Source organism: Coregonus clupeaformis, chromosome 18, assembly GCF_020615455.1.
Source record: "Coregonus clupeaformis isolate EN_2021a chromosome 18, ASM2061545v1, whole genome shotgun sequence".
Taxonomy (NCBI): Eukaryota; Metazoa; Chordata; class Actinopteri; order Salmoniformes; family Salmonidae; genus Coregonus; species Coregonus clupeaformis.
In genome coordinates, this window is record NC_059209.1 from 56,141,040 (window position 1) to 56,161,272 (window position 20,233).

Sequence of the window (20,233 nt, forward strand, 5' to 3'; positions counted from 1 at the left end):
ACAGACATTTTACCAACTGGGGACATTTTGTTAGTAACCACAAAGTCAAATGCGATTTCTAGTGGGTTTAGGGTTAAGGTTAGAATTAGTGTTAGGGTTAGAATTAGGTTTAGGAGCTAGGGTTAGTTTAAGGGTAGGAGCCAGGGTTAGGGTTAAGGTTAGGTTTTGGGGTTAAGGTTAGGGTAAGGGTTAGAGTTAGGGAAAATAGGATCTTAGACAAAGCGAAAATTAGAATATTTGTTTGTACATGGGTATGTGTACAAAGGTCCATTCATTCCTGTGCTTGCAAAACAAAAAGTGCAGCAAATTAATTTTTTATTAATCATGACTCAATGTATGCCATGATCATAAGCACTTTCCATCTTCCAAAAACATTCAATTGTGAGTGACAAAGGGACGTTAAAGTTGAGAGCAATACTAACAAGGAAAAAACACCTGTGCTGGTTAATTGAAATACCGGTAAATAATATCCTAAACAATGCTGGATAGCTATAAAGGTATGTTCCCATATTAACAGATATAAATATGTTTCATAATGAGAGTGAGTCCCATCGTGTGATGTGTGTTTACTAATGCAGAGAAACAGAGCCTTGTGCGGTTACACACTAACTGTATTAGGCCAGTCACATGAGGGAGGGGTGAGAAGAGAAGAGAGTGAGGTAATGAAAGCAGTAAAAGTATACGAGCAGGAGCAGGAGCAGGAGCAGATAGACGATAATGGCCCACTTGAATAAGAATGGCTACCTTCCTACACATCATCTCTTTGCCTGCTGCTCTTCAGCAGACGGGGAGGGGGTGGTGTGTAGGGTGCTGGCGTCCCGCTGTCCGTTCGGCTGCACAGACTGGACTGTCTCTACCAGGCTGCCACTGGGGAGCACCACATACCTGGCAGCCATATCCTTGGGCTGCAGCTCCCTCAGGCCCTCCTTACTGTGCCAGATCCCATAGCCAAAATACACCAGCAGACCTGGAGAGGTGCAACACATACTGTTAGGTCTCAAACATACAGTGGGGGAAAAAAGTATTTAGTCAGCCACCAATTGTGCAAGTTCTCCCACTTAAAAAGATGAGAGAGGCCTGTAATTTTCATCATAGGTACACGTCAACTATGACAGACAAAATGAGAAAAGAAAATCCAGAAAATCACATTGTAGGATTTTTTATGAATTTATTTGCAAATTATGGTGGAAAATAAGTATTTGGTCAATAACAAAAGTTTCTCAATACTTTGTTATATACCCTTTGTTGGCAATGACACAGGTCAAACGTTTTCTGTAAGTCTTCACAAGGTTTTCACACACTGTTGCTGGTATTTTGGCCCATTCCTCCATGCAGGTCTCCTCTAGAGCAGTGATGTTTTGGGGCTGTCGCTGGGCAACACGGACTTTCAACTCCCTCCAAAGATTTTCTATGGGGTTGAGATCTGGAGACTGGCTAGGCCACTCCAGGACCTTGAAATGCTTCTTACGAAGCCACTCCTTCGTTGCCCGGGCGGTGTGTTTGGGATCATTGTCATGCTGAAAGACCCAGCCACGTTTCATCTTCAATGCCCTTGCTGATGGAAGGAGGTTTTCACTCAAAATCTCATGATACATGGCCCCATTCATTCTTTCCTTTACACGGATCAGTCGTCCTGGTCCCTTTGCAGAAAAACAGCCCCAAAGCATGATGTTTCCACCCCCATGCTTCACAGTAGGTATGGTGTTCTTTGGATGCAACTAAGCATTCTTTGTCCTCCAAACACGACGAGTTGAGTTTTAACCAAAAAGTTATATTTTGGTTTCATCTGACCATATGACATTCTCCCAATCCTCTTCTGGATCATCCAAATGCACTCTAGCAATCTTCAGACGGGCCTGGACATGTACTGGCTTAAGCAGGGGGACACGTCTGGCACTGCAGGATTTGAGTCCCTGGCGGCGTAGTGTGTTACTGATGGTAGGCTTTGTTACTTTGGTCCCAGCTCGCTGCAGGTCATTCACTAGGTCCCCCCGTGTGGTTCTGGGATTTTTGCACACAGTTCTTGTGATCATTTTGACCCCACGGGGTGAGATCTTGCGTGGAGCCCCAGATCGAGGGAGATTATCAGTGGTCTTGTATGTCTTCCATTTCCTAATAATTGCTCCCACAGTTGATTTCTTCAAACCAAGCTGCTTACCTATTGCAGATGCAGTCTTCCCAGCCTGGTGCAGGTCTACAATTTTGTTTCTGGTGTCCTTTGACAGCTCTTTGGTCTTGGCCATAGTGGAGTTTGGAGTGTGACTGTTTGAGGTTGTGGACAGGTGTCTTTTATACTGATAACAAGTTCAAACAGGTGCCATTAATACAGGTAACGAGTGGAGGACAGAGGAGCCTCTTAAAGAAGAAGTTACAGGTCTGTGAGAGCCAGAAATCTTGCTTGTTTGTAGGTGACCAAATACTTATTTTCCACCATAATTTGCAAATAAATTCATTAAAAATCCTACAATGTGATTTTCTGGATTTCTTTTTCTCAATTTGTCTGTCATAGTTGACGTGTACCTATGATGAAAATTAAAGGCCTCTCTCATCTTTTTAAGTGGGAGAACTTGCACAATTGGTGGCTGACTAAATACTTTTTTTCCCCCACTGTATGCTTACATAATCAGAATCACACAGACATGTTGTTATTGTTATCATACTGTATGTGCAACACTGTTGAGAACATACAGCTATAGCAGGAATATGGTGGTGGTCAACAGTCACCACAGCCTATAGATACATCTTGGCCCATCCCAGCTGTGTGTTATAGTCACATAACTTTCACCAGGGAAATGATTACTTAGACATGGCTTAGCCCAAGCCCCTGTCATGTCCAATATTCCCTGTGAAGCCAGTTAACTCTCTGTAGGCAGACAGGTGTGTTTAAATGGTTTACATGGTCCAGAAGATCTCTGAGCCCATATAGCCACTCATATTTCCTTGATGATCCTCTTTGATGACAGCAACCTCTACAGCCAATTAATACCTTCTCACTGCAGCAGGTGCTGGCTAGAAAACAAACTGTCCTGCCATAGGTTTACTTGGTGGGTTTACCCTCAAGAAACCTGCAGATGTATTTTTCTTTACCCCCTTTTTGATACAGCCAGGGATCGAACCCAGGTCTGTAGTGACCGCTGTGCCACTCGGGAGGCCCTGAATCTGCAAATGTTTTAATACAAACATGTACTATGTACAAAACCCTGTAGGTATAAAACCCTGTTTCGTATCCTGCTATTTATCATCAATCAATATTTGTCGATCATTTAGGTTAAAAGGCACAGTATTTCAACCACTGAATGCAACCATTTCAGTTCTGCCTGACATGATGTTTGGCTTACAAGGCCCGTCTGTGCTACATAGCACATGGTCTTTACACAACACATATTTGTGCCATTAGCGGACGTAATCTTACCTGCAGTCACCCATACAGTAAAGCGGATCCAGGTCATAGGGCTGAGCTTCAGCATTAGGAACACATTCATGAGGATGCTTGCAGCGGGAATGAATGGGACCAAGGGTACCTAGAAAAATTACAATAGCAAACAACCATTCTGACATACATTAAAATGTGTCAAATAATCATAGCCTTCCTCAATTCGATAAGTGTTTGTCATTGACAAAAAGGAAGCTGGAGAGCCAAAAAGACCACTAGTCTTGACTAAAAGATTAATAGAGCTTGGTTCACTTAATATAATTCAGCAGAATTAATAGGTCTTCGTGACAAAATGTCATAATGGGTTGGTGCCAGGGGGAACGTGGGTCCTGCTTGAGCTCACAGAAATGTCTGCCTCTCAGATATGAGTCACAGAAACAGCTTTTCTTTTATATGAGGAGAGTGAGTGTCTGCTGGGACTCAGTCTAAGAGCTGGCTGATAATGTGGCTCCCTGAGTCCCTGTCTTCTGGGCTCTAGTCAGTCTGGGCTCTAATCAGACTGAGCAGAGTTTATCTCACCTGAGGTGTATCAACAGCTACAATTAGTCTGTGAGAGACCTAAAACTCATAAAGAGTAGTATCAGTTTATCATAGCTACATAAGGACTTAGTGAAATATAAAAGGCAGACAACATTATACAGCTAATAACTCTAAGGAGAGGGTTTAGTTCTGCTTCCCTAACTTTATGAGTGGGCTTACACTCAGGGAAAGTCAACAAAGTTGTGAACTGCTTTGCATGTAAACTTTGGGCATATGAGCAGACATAAAATGCAAAAGTGAGAATCTGTTTGGCTCACCTGGAAGGTTTTGGTGTTGATATGAGGTTCATGGGCATATATGACGACCAGGCTGAGGAGGAAGGTTGAGCCAAACACCACTATTAGCAGGGCGAAGCTCCACGTAGGCAGCTGGAGCTGGTTACTCCCAAACACAAACACGGCACAGAGGGACACAGAGCTCACCATCACCGCCAGCACAGAGAAGGCCACCACCTCCCCCGGCTCAAAGTCCCCCAGCACCCTGCCCAGGTAGGGCTCCCAGCGGGCCTTCAACACCCCTGGGGCACTCCGTTCCCTGGTCTTCTGCATCTCCACCAGCTGCAACTTGTCTGAGAAGGATTCGTACTCCTTCAGCTCCCCGCTGTCCTGAGATATGATCTGAGACTCTGAGGCTTCAGGCGAGGGCTCAGGGTTAGAGTTGGGGTTGGGGGAGGTGGTGGAGTTAGCCTTGGAACTGGTCTTCTCCTTCTCAGGCTGGAAGCGCAGCACGATGACACTGGCTGCCACAAAGGTGTAGGCCAGGAGGGTGCCGATGGACAGGAACTGGACCAGGGCCTCCAGGTCAAAGATGAGGGCCATGATGGCCATGAGGAGGCCAAATACCAAGATGGCATTCATAGGGACCTTGGTGACAGGGTTGACCTTGGCGAAGAAGGAGAAGAAGAGGCCATCTTCCGCCATAGCGTAAACAATCCGAGGGAGGGAGAAGAGGTTGCTGAGGAGCACTGTGTTCATGGCTGGAAGAGGGGATGGACAGAGAGTCACATTATTATCAGTGCAAGACCGCTACTGTATGAAGTCAAAATAAATAAAAGTCATACACATTTGCCCTTCAATCACTTATATCATCAACTAACCAAAATAAAATTAATGACATGATACATTGGTGTAGCCTCGTAATTACCAGACTGATTACCGCTGTGCTATCATGATTCCGTGGTAGCAAACCATTAATGTAAGCTTGCGATATCAGGCGGCTTGCGAGGCTAACATTGGTGTGGCAACAGTCTTTCAAGAGACACTTACCACAGATGGACCCTATTGCCACAATGTAGCCAGCCCAGCTGTAGCCTCGGCGGAAGAAGGCATCAGACAGGGCTGAGTTGGGGTCAAGCGAGTGCCAAGGCACCATGAGAGTGAGGACAATGGAGACCAGGATATAGGCTGTGGCTGCCATGCCCAGGGAAATGGCTGTGGCCATGGGAATGGCTCGCTGGGGGTTCTTTGCCTCCTCGCTGGAAGCTGCAATCACATCGAAGCCAACAAATGCGTAAAAGCAGGTGGCTGTGCCCGCCATCACCCCATTGACACCGAACGGTGCAAAACCTCCTTCCTTCTGGCTCCAGTTGACTGGGTCGGCCAGCATGAAGCCAAACACCAAGATGAAGAGTATGACAAGCAGGCTAACGGCGGAGAAGATGTGGTTGAGCCAAGAGGAGACTCGCACTCCGAAGGTTATGAAGATGGTGGCAACAACTAGAATCCCGGCGGCCAGCAGGTCAGGGTAGTGGGCGATATAGGGAACATTCCACTTCATTATGTGGTTCTCTGTGTAGTTCTGGATGGTGTGGTTAAACATGGAGTCCAAGTAACCACTCCACGCCCGCGCCACAGCAGCCCCACCAATCATGTACTCCAACACTACGTTCCAGCCAATGAGAAAGGCCCAGATCTCTCCACAAGAAACATAGGTGAACATGTAGGCCGAGCCCGTTCTGGGAACGCGAGCTCCGAACTCTGCATAGCAGAGGGCGGCCATCAGGGAGGCGATGCCTGCTATGAGGAAGGAGAGGACCACGGCAGGTCCGGCGGTGTCCTTGGCCACAGTGCCAGTCAGGACGTAGAGGCCAGAGCCCACCATGCCCCCAACACCCAGCAGGGCCAGGTCCACCATGGTCAGGCAGCGCTTCATTGACGTCACCATCAAGTCATCATCCAGGGTCTTCAGTCGGTTCAGCCTCTGGCAGAAACGCACTGCCGGGACACAGCCACGCCCGCAGGTCGCCATGGTTACAGGATCACCCTCAGCAACTGGACAGGGTCTTATCAGTCAAGATGCTCAAACTGGATCCATTCTTCTCCTGATCGACTAACCTGAGAGACAAAAACACACATGCATGCCATCATGCAGGGACAAAGCAGCCATCATTGACTCTGGGACTTCAGAGCAGGTAGACAAAAGCAACTCAACCTTTCTCTGAGTGACTCATCCATCGATCACCTATCCACACTGCTGCCTGATGTCTGCCCTTATCAAAGGTGGAAACTAAAATGGAAAACTACATTTTCAGAATTGCAGATTTTTCATATTTGCCTTATGTGGGGTAGCTTAATAAATGTCTGTTGGGCCTATCTGAGTAATGTAAAACCTATAAATAAAGCTATAAAGTATGCAATTTAACAAATGTGATCTCTCTGTCTATGACTGATTAATAACTGCCCATACTAAAGAGTTCTGTGTTTGATCTGCTCTGGATGTTTGACACGTCTTATAGTCACTGGAAGTCCAATAGGCCTAACGATGGTAGGCCTGTTGGCTATTATATTCAGCTTCCTGTAATGACACTGAAAGCGTCCTATATCAGTAAATACAATAAAAGTAGCCTAACCATATTCATACACAACTGTTTGTCTAGGTTTAACGCTGTTGTACCAAAATCAATCATCAATGGACGCTTTATGTGATAGAATACATTTAGAAATATCCGTATCCGACTTTTTTGATGCACCGTTTCCGACGACTGCGGGCGGCGGAGTTCTGCCTCAATGCTAGAAATACATTACGTAACGCTTTTATTCCCTAGAAATAAACACCGACCCATACATCCGTCCTCTATAATAACCGGGTGATTCGTGTGTAATAATTGTAAGGTCAAGGCGAGAATGAATAGCTTTATGTGCGTCGTTTTTACAAAAGCCACATTAATAATGTAAAAGAAAATGGAAACTCATGCAAATCTTATTAATGACAAACGATAAGGTATTTCAATAAAGCGATTGCTGACTATTCTATGAAATGTTACGTTTTATATTGTTTTATTATGGCACAAACAAGGTGGTTGAATAGGTTGCCTATAGCAAAAGCCAGGTGAGAAACACAACCATTACTGCTTTTCTGCATATAGAGTGTAATATAAAATGCTCTAATATGGTAACAAATTAATTTATTGGTTTACCTTGAAAGATGAATATCGCTTATCAGTAGCCTAACTCACGCCTGGTTGATATCCCTTGAAGCGCAACAACAGGGAGGGAGGTGGAGAACCAGGATAGTGAGCTGAGCTCTCGATTCTTAAAGGCACAGTACGGGTTTATTCTTCATCTGATGACGATGGGATCAGCCATCAGACAAGGGTCGCATTCCCTTCTCAGACATTGCATGCATCAACCAATGGTTTCGTGCCTTGTCATCGACTGTATCACCTACTGACAGATTGTTAGAACATAATGATGTGGTTAGCCGAAAGTTAACATACCTATCCACAAGTTATAAGATCTGGAATAAGTCAGTAATGCCTGGGAAGAGGAATGCACCTACAAGGCCTGTGGACAGACAGTGTTTAAAGGAATAGATCACCTAAATTACACATTGGTTTCCTTACCTTGCAAGCAGTGTATGGACAAGGTATGATAACAATCCATCCTTTGGTTTAGTTTCCCTGGCACTGTTTTCACATGCTAACGTTTTAGCACAATGGTATAAATCCCATTTAAATCATGGGACAGATATTAGCATAATCCGAAAGTATCTAAAATTGATTGTGAAGCTCTACAAAGTCACTTATATATGTTTTGAACATGATGCTGAAAAACGCTAATATCGGTCAAATTACTTTAATTGGATTTGTGCCACAAATGCTAAAACATTAGCATGTGGATACAGTCCCAGGGAAACTCAACCAAAGCATGGATTGTTGTCATACAATGCCTTCAGAAAGTATTCACACCCTTTGACTTTTTCCACATATTTTCCACATGTTGTGTTACAAAGTGGGATTAAAATTGATTTAATTGTCATTTTTTGTCAACGATCTACACAAAATGCTCTGTAATGTCAAAGTGGAAGAAAAAGTCTTAATTGAAATGAAACACTAATATATTTTGATTAGATAAGTATTCAACTCCCTGAGTCAATACATGTTAGAATCACCTTTGGCAGCGTTTACTTTCTGCGTCTTACTGAGTCTTTCTGGGTTGTACAATACTTGTCCTTATTCCTTTTTAAATAATTCAATCTCTGTGAAGTTGGTTATAATTATTGCTAGGCAGCCATAGATTTTCAAGCCGATTTAAGTCAAAACTGTAACTAGGCCACTCAGGAAATTCAATGTGATCTTGGGAAGTAACTCCACTGTATATTTGGCCTTGCATATTAGGACTTTGCCTGTGCTTGAATCTATTTATTTTCTTCATCCAAAAAACCTCCCTTGCCGATGACAAGCATACCCATAACATGATGCATATTTTTATTCTGTACAAGCTTCCTTCTTTTCACTCTGTCATTTAGGTTAGTATTGTGGAGTAACTTCAATGTTGTTGATCCATCCTCAGTTTTCTACTTTCACAGCCATTTAACTCCATAACTGGTTTAAAAGCACAATTGGCTTTATGGCGCAATCCCTGAGCGGTTTCCTTTCTCTCCGTCAACTGAATTTGGAAGGACGCCTGTATCTTTGTAGTGACTGGGTGTATTGACAAACCATCCAAAGTGTAATTAATAACTTCACCATGCTCAAAGGGATATTCAATGTCTGCTTTTTTATTTTTACCCATCTACCAATAGGTGCCCTTCTTTGCGAGACATTGGAAAACCTCCCTGGTCTTTGTTGTTGAATTGACATTTCAGCTTTTCATTATTTATTAATTTGTAAAAATGACTAAAAACATTTCACTTTGACATTATGGGGTATTGTGTGTGGATGACATTACAAGATGACATGGCATCATACTCTGGGTTGTTCTGAACAGAATGAGCTTTTGTTTGTCTATTGTGAAGAAAATTGGCCGCGGAACACGCACCTAAATGCACTCACGAATCCATTCTATGCGCACCAAAATTACTATCTGCTTCTTTGAATTGCCTTGTGAAAGCCTAACATTGTAAAATCGGATTTTATCATTTTGCTAATCATGTTGGCAATAGAACAAGCTTTCAAATTGATGTCCACCTGACCCAGATTGCGATTTTTAATGGACCGTTTTTGGATTGTGTAAACAACAGTTATTATGTGATGGCTGGGATGCAGGGCTGTGTTCCAAACAAAACAAATACTAGTGTGCTTGCTCTAGTAGTTCCTCAATGGCACACCTAAGAGAGCTCAAAAAAGCACCTTATAGTTTAAGATTATTCTTTGAGTCATAAAGGTGCATTGAAATGACTTAGGAACTGTGAACACTTTGGAGAGATCTGTTGCAACTTGGGAGACACCAGTTAGACCTCTCACTCAAACCCTTGTCATTTTCGTGTCTTATGTTGCACCAACCCCACATTTTACCATGAATATTCTTGTTATTGAATGTATCCTGCGTATTTTAAGATTTCGTTATGAACAAATACAGTGAAAAGTACAGAAATTGTAAAATGCACATAAAATCAAGAGTGTAATGTTTGAATTCAGTCTTGTGTCAGGTGAACTATTGTGTCCTCACCTTTAGTCTAATCATTTTCCCATAATCTCCAAACTCTTCAATTGTAATTGCTACCATGGTTTTGGATATGCTTTTCATATTTATTCTGTAAGAAACATTTCAATTTAGCTCTATCCATATTGCCAATTCCCACAAGTGTATAGGCTTAAAGTAAAGTTTGAAGCTGTCAGAAGTATTCATCTACCATAGTAACAAATAACTGGATGCTATAGTATCAGAATGCAAATTATATTCAAGTCCTCTAAGTTTGTATAGTACTAGTCAATTTTAATATATTTTAACCAATGTAGGTTGACCCTATTGTCACTGACTAGACTAATAATGAAACATGAGTCTCAATAATCAAAGTAAATTGACTATTTCATGAACACATTTTACAGTGGCCAAAATCATGGTAAACATGTAATGCTGATTAACATGAATGAAAAATAATAATTTAATATCATCATGAACATGACAACTTGGATGAATAATATTAATTATTTCCATGTTTCATCTGTGTGAGTGAGTGGCAACACAAATAGAAACGTATGTACAGCTTTCAGTGATTTTTCAAATTCCTGCACTCTCATCACAGCCCCATTGCCATCCAGAACCAGTGATTTCTACATAGAATCACAAAGCAATACAACTTCTTGGTTTCCATGTGCATTTAAGGAACACATACAGCTCCTGAGGACATGAACCTGAACATTTTGGAAGTGAACGTGAATCCTGAGCCCTGCTCAAGTGCTCACTAACAAAAGGACAGGATGCTCTTTGAAGTGTCAATCCACTCTTGGATATGCTCTTTAGTGTCCAGTGCTTTAACACAATCAGACCCTGGCGGTCTGTCTGTCTCTCAGGACAGAACTCCTGACTGTGATTCTTTCTGTTGAAGTTTAAGGATCAGTTCCAGCAGGTTCATCTGCATCGTCAGCTCCTGAAATGACAAGAAGGGAACATGAAACCTCCCGAGTCATTACAGACCTACTACTACACTGGACATGCAACTTTTGCTGTCAACGAAGCCTGCTACACTGGCCACATGAGCAGTGCAGTCCCGCAAAAACAAGAATTTGATAAGCAGCTCTCGCCCAAAATCACTTTAAATGGATACTGCGAGATTCTGGCAATTAAGTCAGATTAACTTGTGGGTACCATTTTTATGTCTCTGTGTGCAGTATGAAGGAAGTTAGAGGTAGTTTCGCAAGCCAATGCTAATTAGCGTTGGCGCAATTACTGGAAGTCTACAGGTACAGTAGGAAGTAGAAAAACGGCTTAATTGCCGGAATCTCACAGTATCCCTTTAAAGTGGCTGGGGCTCTGCTTGCACTGCCTCCAGGATATGCTTCCAGTAAAGCAGCTAAAACCACACAATAATGGGGTGCTTTGGCTACGCCTGCAGCGTAGCAGGTCTGTTACAATGGTGGAACGAGAGAGCCTCTACCACCATCTACTGGAAATGTTTCTGCACTGCAATCTGTGTTTCACCCCCTGACCCCAATGGCAGTGTACTTAGCTTTCAACACTTCAAACTGCAGAACAAATAATTTCTCTAGAATTCAAGGCAATACATTTATCTAAATAATCAGGATTACGTCAACATTAGAATGGTGACACAAAGTAAAATCGACCATATTATTTGATAGAATAGACATCTGGTTATGAGTAGGGGCTTATGTAGAGGCACACAATGACATTTAACCATTATGTTTCATGTATCTGCCATATGCACTAGAATGTACATTTAAAGTTTTGATTCACCTGGGGATTGGTGGTTATGTAGAACCCTGGGACTCCAGCCATCTCCAAGGTGTTCTGCTGGTCTATCACCTTTTGGTCCATCTCCACCACAATCTTCTCATCCATCATCCTTTGCTCCTCTCTCACTCGACTCTCCAGAGCCTGATAGAGACAATCATAATGTCCTCAGACATGATCAATAGAAATTAACGATGTGGCTGTGATATAGATGGAGGGATGTTTGGATAACATGTGTAAAACTAATTTAACTGCACATCAAACAAAATAGTGTGCAGTCAGAGAAAAACTGAATTTTAATAATGGCATGATGCTTTGTCAATTCCATACCTCTGTTTCTCCTTGTTGATTGGTTTTCATAACTGCAAGGTTGTGGGACTTGCAAACCTGTAGGGCTTCTTTATGCTTACGAACCAAATCCTGCTTGAGTGCTGGGCATGAGGAAGAGAATATTGAGACATTGTAATGGTGAATGACCTCAGATCCCTGGCACACCAACATACACTCAAATGTTTTTTTTTTAATAAGACAGAGAACATTTGAAACCTAAAGAGAGACACACCTCGATGTTCACAGTGCAGCTTTTGTCTCTGGTTGTACAGATTCCTCTCAGTCAGGTGCTGGATGTCCAGGAGTCCCTGTACTATATCATACACTGTTCCGTCTATGAGTGCCTGAGCCAGGTCACTCAGTGTGGTGTAGGACAGGCGCTGCTGAAAGGAGCTGGACATGTGGGAGAAATAGTTAAACAGATTTGTGCCTGGAGGTCAAGTCTAGTTTCTGTAACACCTGGGGTGTATTCACTAGGAACCAAACAGACCATAACAAGGACTACCTGAACTACCTGAAATTCTGACATGCCTCTGACATCCAACAACTGTAGATAACTAGGGACCATGAGTGCATATAAGATAACGTTATGTTGAGAATCTCAATTGCATTTACTTGATTCCTCACCTTTTAGATGGACGCGAGGAATAAAGTAAATGCAATTGAGATTCTCCCATGGTGCTTGGTTGGGCTGGTTACCTGGGCAAATCTTTGACAAGGGTTTGTAGTTCTGAAAGTAAGTAGTAATGTCTTTCTTGCTGTTTTGTAGAATCGGTCTGCTCTTCGTAGACCGCAGGATAACCCTCCATTTTCTAAAGTGAAGTCAAATAATCATATCAATCACCAAAATCCATAATATTACACCAGAAGGATGATGTTGTTAGCTAGCCCCGAGCTAGCTTTCGAAAACCCAAGGGAGCCCAAAGGAATTGGAGTCATGAATAAGGGTTAGCAATCCATCATGCTAGCTAGCTAGCTTCACTCTGAGCTATAGCATTGGTTATTATCAAACCATTTACCGTAAAAGCTTAGATGAACCACATACTTACCAAGTAACCTAGCTACAGTTATTTTTCTTTAGAAGTTCATCAAAAGGTAGTATACACAAAGTACTGTGCATTTCTACTGTAGCTGAAGCTATCAAGCGGCTGATGCTCTGTGGAAGGACCCTAACAAAGGGTTTGTTGTCTATAAGATGCCTGTTTGTAATTCATAGTTTTGCTAGGATTTTTATTTAATGGAATTGTTGTTATTATTCTTGGTATTTATTATATTAGCAAAGATAAGTTCAATTTCAATATTTCAATATTATTTTACACAAACAAAAGCGAGTGTGGGGGCGCGAGAACTTGCACGAGGTAATTCGTCCGCTAGATGGCGTGCGCCGCACACTGTCTGTCAATCGAGTGAGGTGAAGCCGCAACAGGTGAGCAGCTGAGCATCGCTGATGACTTGAGGATGATTGGGTTTCCAGCTGTAGTTGACCATGTAATGTGTGCCATTTCGGCAAGTCGTGCAGGTTAATGAGACGTCAATGAAGCCTAAAGATGTATCGTTTTTTTAAGTAGCTACTATGATCTGCATTTTTGGATGAAAATAGGTGGCTACAAATTTTATCTGGAAATTCGAAAATAACGCATGGGATAATTATTTTCTTCAAAGGACCCACATGAGGAAAGTAAATGGCAGTCAGAAAATATATATTTGGTTATTGGCACGATACTTTACATATATAAAAAATGTGGTCGTTTCCACCCAAACATTTAACAACATTGTTCGTTTGCATACATTGACCCTACGCTTATCATAAATTTGCAACGTGGCTGTTAATTCTATATATATACTAAACCTGTACATTGCAAACGATACATCATTGATTAACATGTGCACGACGCGCCGTCACGCGCCAAAGGTGCCACAAATGAAGAGAACACACTTGCTGAGGAGGGGAGCACCATAGGGAGCACCGTTGTAAGGATCGCGAATTGGCAGATGAAAACAAGTGGCAAAACCACTCTGTCAGAAATGGCCAAAAACACATCCCTATATTTCCGTATTGTAGAGGGCAGGAGCCTACCAGCCAAAGACGTGTGAGTATGTCGTAATTGTAATTATGCAACAGGCAGCAATTACTCATATTTGCTTATTTATAGGTTTCTCGTTGTGTGAAGTACACTTATAGGACGTACACTTGTTTGAAGTCAATAATACCTTTGTTTTATAGCACTTATTGAAAGATTATAGTATGTAAAAAATTAGTCTACAAGTAGACTTGACTGGTGTACTCTAAGAAATGTCTATCAATAAGGTCTTAAGCAAATAGAAGTGAAGAGATGTCTGTAGGTTTCCTCTCCAACTGGGCACACACTGGTTGAATCAACGTTGTTTCCACGTAATTTCAATTAAATTACGCTGAACCAATGTGGAATAGACGTTGAATTGACCTCTGTGCACAGTGGGCTGCTATCTTAATTCAATTTATATATTATATATAATATTATTATTATTATTTTAATGTTTGTATCTCTCAAGCTCTGGGACCAGTGACCCATACTGCATTGTAAAAGTTGACAATGAAGTTGTGGCCAGGTGAGTCCATCAAGTCCTATGCGTTCTTGTTTTATTTGCTACTTAATTTGACTATTTTAAGTGGGCTATACGTTTACTTTAGAATTTCATGTGACAGCAAGTGGCATGCTGCTGCCAAGAACATAACTGATGTACATAAGGGGACTACTGTAAATGCAAAAATATTGATCAGTTAACTGTTGTATCCTATCATGTTGTCCTTACTCTAAACTATACAAAACCTCTGATTACCCTCGCACACGTTGAATTCAGAACTGGATGAGAACAGAATGTATGATGAGAGAGTGGGTCCCCTGCTATGTTTTATATAGGCAAGCAGGTTAGGGGTGTGGTACAGTAGGCTAGGTGTGTGATTACTGACCAGGACTGTGGTGTTCTTAGCTTGAGCCCCACCCCCAAGCACTTGAGAACCTGATCCAGGGCTTGCCTTTAAAACCAGCAGGTAACCATGGTTCAGGCAGTGCATTGCTCTGTTTTTGGCTGTGTGTGTGTCAACACAAGCAAGGGTGTAAGTTTGTGTTTGATATTGGGGGGTCAGGGTCAATGGTTTCCGGTGTCAGTTCACCCCTCTAGGGTGTCCAAGGTCCCCCCGGTGGTATATATATATATAAAAAAGCTTTGAAATGGTTGTTTATGGTGAATATTGAAGGGAAAATACATCAAAAAATGTCCTGATCATTTGGTCAATATACCCCAATCACAACTGAAACACCAATATTTTTCTATATTACTTTAAACTGTGTTCTTATTCTAAACTCTTCAGAAAGTACAGCCACAACCCTTCTTTAACTACATTTAAAAGTCAAAACCCATTATTCTATTTGTGTACCCTTCACCACGCTTGGCCAGTACATGGTCTTCAATAACACATTTCATATACCCAATTAACTTTAAAGGAGTCGAGGCAATCTGAGTCCAGAAACGTCTTACTTGGTTACACAACTCAAATTCTCACCTGATGACTTGTTCGTCCTCTCCTTGCCTCAACATGGGCAGTGCTCTCTTGCTCTCTCTCTCTATTGCCTGTCTTTGAACCTTGCCATAATCTTATGACCAAATACCAATATCATATGACAAAAATGGCTAGCCTTAACAATGATGGGGTTAACTTATTAACATGAATTAGATTCTGCTTTTATTAGCGAAATTATTTACTATTTATAGGTATATCTAGCTAGCTGACTACGTAGTACCAGTCTATTGAATTGTACAGTGTAGTTAGCTAGCTAGCTATACCTATTGCCAGACAGTAAATACATAATTTAGCTAATAAAAGCAGAATCTAATTCATGTTATTAAGCTAACATTTACTTACAGTCCTCTGCACTCCCCCCAAAAATCTTATATCCTGCACCTCTTTGGCATTGGCACCTCCATTAAAGTGGAACTGACATCATTTTAGCAACATGAAATTGTATTAAAATCTGTTCATATAAACCACCAGGAAGAATATGACACCATGTTTTACATTTTCTGACAAGTGAGCACTTAGATATGGTCATTTTCAAATTTTCATAAATTCATAGAATGTTTGGGAATGATGTGCTAAGGCATTTGTGAAAATTCTGTAGCCATATAGAGTGGGAAGACAGCAGTGCATTTGGACAATTAATAATGCAGTAAATACATCTAATAAAAACATGTTTTGCCCAGGACTGGAGTCTACGCAGACCGGTGCCCCATAGCCAATCAGAGCTACAGTAGGCCTATATGCATATAAGCCAATAAAAACTGTAACATAGACGCTCAGAATAAGTTAGAGGAAAAACAAAAAGAAATGGAGGGACTTATTCAAGAAATATCAAGTGTAATAAATTATAAAAAACAAAGCAAACTGGATGGAATATGGGGAAAAATGCACCAAATTCTTTTTAAATCTTCAACATTGAAATTCTACCAAAAATAATTGACTGAAACTGGTTACAAATGACGGAGTCACCCATGATTCACCAAATTATATTTTGAAGGAGGAAGCAAAGTACTTTAAGCATATGTTTTCGTTTCAGTCGCCTCCATCTCCTCTAACCGAAGCTAATTATATTGATTTTTTTCTATTGATAATGTAAAATTAATAGCCGTACAGAAAGACTCATGTGAAGCCGAAATTACAGAGGAGGAACTTCTGGATAAAATTAAAGACTTTAAGTCTGGGAAAACTCCAGGGTTGGATAGCATACCAATTGAAACATTATGCAAAAATGGATAAGGAAAGTGGAAGGTGGAAAAAGTAAGGAACTTGTCTGTCGGCCCTGCATTAAAGACAATAATTGGTTAAAGAAAATTGTGATAAATAAAAAAGTATACCAGTTTCATTTAAGGACCAAAGGATTGACAGCCGTCCCATATAGATTGCAAAATAGTTGTGAAGAGATTTTTGACGTACCGTTACCATGGCACATGGTTTATGAACTGATACGCAAAACGACGCCGGATTCAAAACATACTATTTTTCAATGTAAATTATTTAGCAAACACAACGTGCCATTGGAACACAGGACTGATGGTTGCTGATAATGGGCCTCTGTACGCCTATGTAGATATTCCATTAAAAATCAGCCGTTTCCAGCTACAATGGCCATTTACAACATTAACAATGTCTACACTGTATTTCTGATCAATTTTATGTTATTTTAATGGACAAAAAAATTGCTTTTCTTTCGAAAACAAGGACATTTCTAAGTGAACCCAAACTTTTGAACGGTAGTGTACAGTGGGGAAAAAAAGTATTTAGTCAGCCACCAATTGTGCAAGTTCTCCCACTTAAAAAGATGAGAGAGGCCTGTAATTTTCATCATAGGTACACGTCAACTATGACAGACAAATTGAGATTTTTTTTTTCAGAAAATCACATTGTAGGATTTTAATGAATTTATTTGCAAATTATGGTGGAAAATAAGTATTTGGTCACCTACAAACAAGCAATATTTTTGGCTCTCACAGACCTGTAACTTCTTCTTTAAGAGGCTCCTCTGTCCTCCACTCATTACCTGTATTAATGGCACCTGTTTGAACTTGTTATCAGTATAAAAGACACCTGTCCACAACCTCAAACAGTCACACTCCAAACTCCACTATGGCCAAGACCAAAGAGCTGTCAAAGGACACCAGAAACAAAATTGTAGACCTGCACCAGGCTGGGAAGACTGAATCTGCAATAGGTAAGCAGCTTGGTTTGAAGAAATCAACTGTGGGAGCAGTTATTAGGAAATGGAAGACATACAAGACCACTGATAATCTCCCTCGATCTGGGGCTCCACGCAAGATCTCACCCCGTGGGGTCAAAATGATCACAAGAACGGTGAGCAAAAATCCCAGAACCACACGGGGGGACCTAGTGAATGACCTGCAGAGAGCTGGGACCAAAGTAACAAAGCCTACCATCAGTAACACACTACGCCGCCAGGGACTCAAATCCTGCAGTGCCAGACGTGTCCCCCCTGCTTAAGCCAGTACATGTCCAGGCCCGTCTGAAGTTTGCTAGAGTGCATTTGGATGATCCAGAAGAGGATTGGGAGAATGTCATATGGTCAGATGAAACCAAAATAGAACTTTTTGGTTAAAACTCAACTCGATCGTGTTTGGAGGACAAAGAATGCTGAGTTGCATCCAAAGAACACCATACCTACTGTGAAGCATGGGGGTGGAAACATCATGCTTTGGGGCTGTTTTTCTGCAAAGGGACCAGGACGACTGATCTGTGTAAAGGAAAGAATGAATGGGGCCATGTATCGTGAGATTTTGAGTGAAAACCTCCTTCCATCAGCAAGGGCATTGAAGATTAAACGTGGCTGGGTCTTTCAGCATTACAATGATCCCAAACATTTCAAGGTCCTGGAGTGGCCTAGCCAGTCTCCAGATCTCAACCCCATAGAAAATCTTTGGAGGGAGTTGAAAGTCCGTGTTGCCCAGCGACAGCCCCAAAACATCACTGCTCTAGAGGAGATCTGCATGGAGGAATGGGCCAAAATACCAGCAACAGTGTGTGAAAACCTTTTGAAGACTTACAGAAAACGTTTGACCTGTGTCATTGCCAGCAAAGGGTATATAACAAAGTATTGAGAAACTTCTATTGACCAAATACTTATTTTCCACCATAATTTGCAAATAAATTCATTAAAAATCCTACAATGTGATTTTCTGGATTTTTTTTCCTCATTTTGTCTGTCATAGTTGACGTGTACCTATGATGAAAATTACAGGCCTCTCTCATCTTTTTAAGTGGGAGAACTTGCACAATTGGTGGCTGACTAAATACTTTTTCCCCCCACTGTGTGTATGTATGTATGTATGTATGTATGTGTGTGTGTATATATATATATATATACACACAGTGAGGGGAAAAAAGTATTTGATCCCCTGCTGATTTTGTACGTTTGCCCACTAACAAAGAAATTCTGTCTATAATTTTAATGGTAGGTTTATTTGAACAGTGAGAGACAGAATAACAACAACAAAATCCAGAAAAACGCGTGTCAAAAATGCTATAAATTGATATGCATTTTAATGAGGGAAATAAGTATTTGACCCCTTCTCAATCAGAATGATTTCTGGCTTCCAGGTGTCATTTGTACAGGTAACGAGCTGAGATTAGGAGCACACTCTTAAAGGGAGTGCTCCTAATGTCATCTTGTTACCTGTATAAAAGACACCTGTCCACAGAAGCAATCAATCAATCAGATTCCAAACTCTCCACCATGGCCAAGACAAAGAGCTCTCCAAGGATGTCAGGGACAAGATTGTAGACCTACACAAGGCTGGAATGGGCTACAAGACCATCATCAAGCAGCTTGGTGAGAAGGTGACAACAGTTGGTGCGATTATTCGCAAATGGAAGAAACACAAAATAACTGTCAATCTCCCTCGGCCTGGGGCTCCATGCAAGATCTCACCTCGTGGAGTTGCAATGATCATGAGAACAGTGAGGAATCAGCCCAGAACTACACGGGAGGTATGATCTCAAGACAGCTGGGACCATAGTCACCAAGAAAACAATTGGTAACACACTACGCCGTGAAGGACTGAAATCCTGCAGCGCCCGCAAGGTCCCCCTGCTCAAGAAAGCACATATACAGGGCCGTCTGAAGTTTGCCAATGAACATCTGAATGATTCAGAGGAGAACTGGGTGAAAGTGTTGTGGTCAGATGAGACCAAAATCGAGCTCTTTGGCATCAACTCAACTCGCCGTGTTTGGAGGAGGAGGAATGCTGCCTATGACCCCATCGAACACCTTTGGGATGAATTGGAACACCGACTGTGAGCCAGACCCAATCGCCCAATATCAGTGCCTGACATCACTAATGCTCTTGTGGCTGAATGGAAGCATGTCCCCGCAGCAACGTTCCAACATCTAGTGGAAAGCCTTCCCAGAATAGTGGAGGCTGTTATCTCAGCAAAGGGGGGACCAACACCATATTAATGCCTATGATTTTGGAATGAGATGTTTGATGAGCAGGTGTCCACATACCTTTGGTCATGTACTGTAGCTACCCAGGGCTCGAGACTAACTTTTTTCATTACCGTCCCAAAGTGCAATTTCAACCGTCCAAAACTGAAGATGAACGACAAAGAAGAGGGCACGACAAAGCCTATTCCCCCTCAGGAGACTGAAAAGATTTGTCATGGGTCCTCAGATCCTCATAAAGTTCTACAGCTGCACCATCGAGAGCATCCTGACTGGTTGCATCACCGCCTGGTATGGCAACTGCTCGG

General features: G+C 41.8%; 3 protein-coding genes across 3 annotated transcripts in view; 1 reads left to right on the forward strand and 2 right to left on the reverse strand.

Moving 5' to 3' along the window:
- Positions 1-298: 298 nt before the first annotated feature.
- Positions 299-7,570, reverse strand: LOC121550565 (cationic amino acid transporter 4-like). The gene is made up of 5 exons (XM_041862877.2): positions 7,389-7,570; positions 5,239-6,306; positions 4,231-4,949; positions 3,413-3,521; positions 299-967 (listed from the first exon to the last, which is right to left on the reverse strand). The coding sequence occupies exons 2-5, from the start codon at positions 6,218-6,220 to the stop codon at positions 756-758; spliced, it is 2,022 nt and encodes a 673-aa protein (XP_041718811.1). The 5' UTR covers positions 6,221-6,306; positions 7,389-7,570; the 3' UTR covers positions 299-755.
- Positions 7,571-9,927: 2,357 nt separating this feature from the next.
- On the reverse strand, positions 9,928-13,255 carry dgcr6 (DiGeorge syndrome critical region gene 6). The gene is made up of 6 exons (XM_041862672.2): positions 12,984-13,255; positions 12,634-12,746; positions 12,167-12,327; positions 11,935-12,035; positions 11,608-11,748; positions 9,928-10,783 (listed from the first exon to the last, which is right to left on the reverse strand). The coding sequence occupies exons 2-6, from the start codon at positions 12,741-12,743 to the stop codon at positions 10,703-10,705; spliced, it is 594 nt and encodes a 197-aa protein (XP_041718606.1). The 5' UTR covers positions 12,744-12,746; positions 12,984-13,255; the 3' UTR covers positions 9,928-10,702.
- Positions 13,256-13,423: 168 nt separating this feature from the next.
- The window catches only part of LOC121551355 (rasGAP-activating-like protein 1), a 50,940-nt gene continuing 44,130 nt past the window's right edge, over positions 13,424-20,233 (forward strand). The window contains exons 1-2 of the mRNA XM_041863963.1: positions 13,424-14,024; positions 14,467-14,523. Of these exons, the coding sequence (XP_041719897.1) occupies positions 13,927-14,024; positions 14,467-14,523 (155 nt within the window). The 5' untranslated portion in view covers positions 13,424-13,926. The remainder of the gene's footprint in view (positions 14,025-14,466; positions 14,524-20,233) is intronic.

Bases quoted from the DNA above. Each gene is read 5' to 3' on its own strand.
- LOC121550565 (XM_041862877.2), bottom strand. From the start codon at position 6,220: ATGGCGACCTGCGGGCGTGGCTGTGTCCCGGCAGTGCGTTTCTGCCAG. The intron at 4,950-5,238 runs GTAAGTGTCTCT...CCCCTCTTCCAG, and splicing joins GGCAATAGGGTCCATCTGTG to CCATGAACACAGTGCTCCTC. The intron at 968-3,412 runs GTAAGATTACGT...GCACCTCTCCAG, and splicing joins TACTGTATGGGTGACTGCAG to GTCTGCTGGTGTATTTTGGC.
- dgcr6 (XM_041862672.2), bottom strand. From the start codon at position 12,743: ATGGAGGGTTATCCTGCGGTCTACGAAGAGCAGACCGATTCTACAAAA. The intron at 12,036-12,166 runs GTGTGTCTCTCT...CCTCATGCCCAG, and splicing joins GCTGCACTGTGAACATCGAG to CACTCAAGCAGGATTTGGTT. The intron at 10,784-11,607 runs GTGAATCAAAAC...TTGTCATTTCAG, and splicing joins ACATAACCACCAATCCCCAG to GAGCTGACGATGCAGATGAA.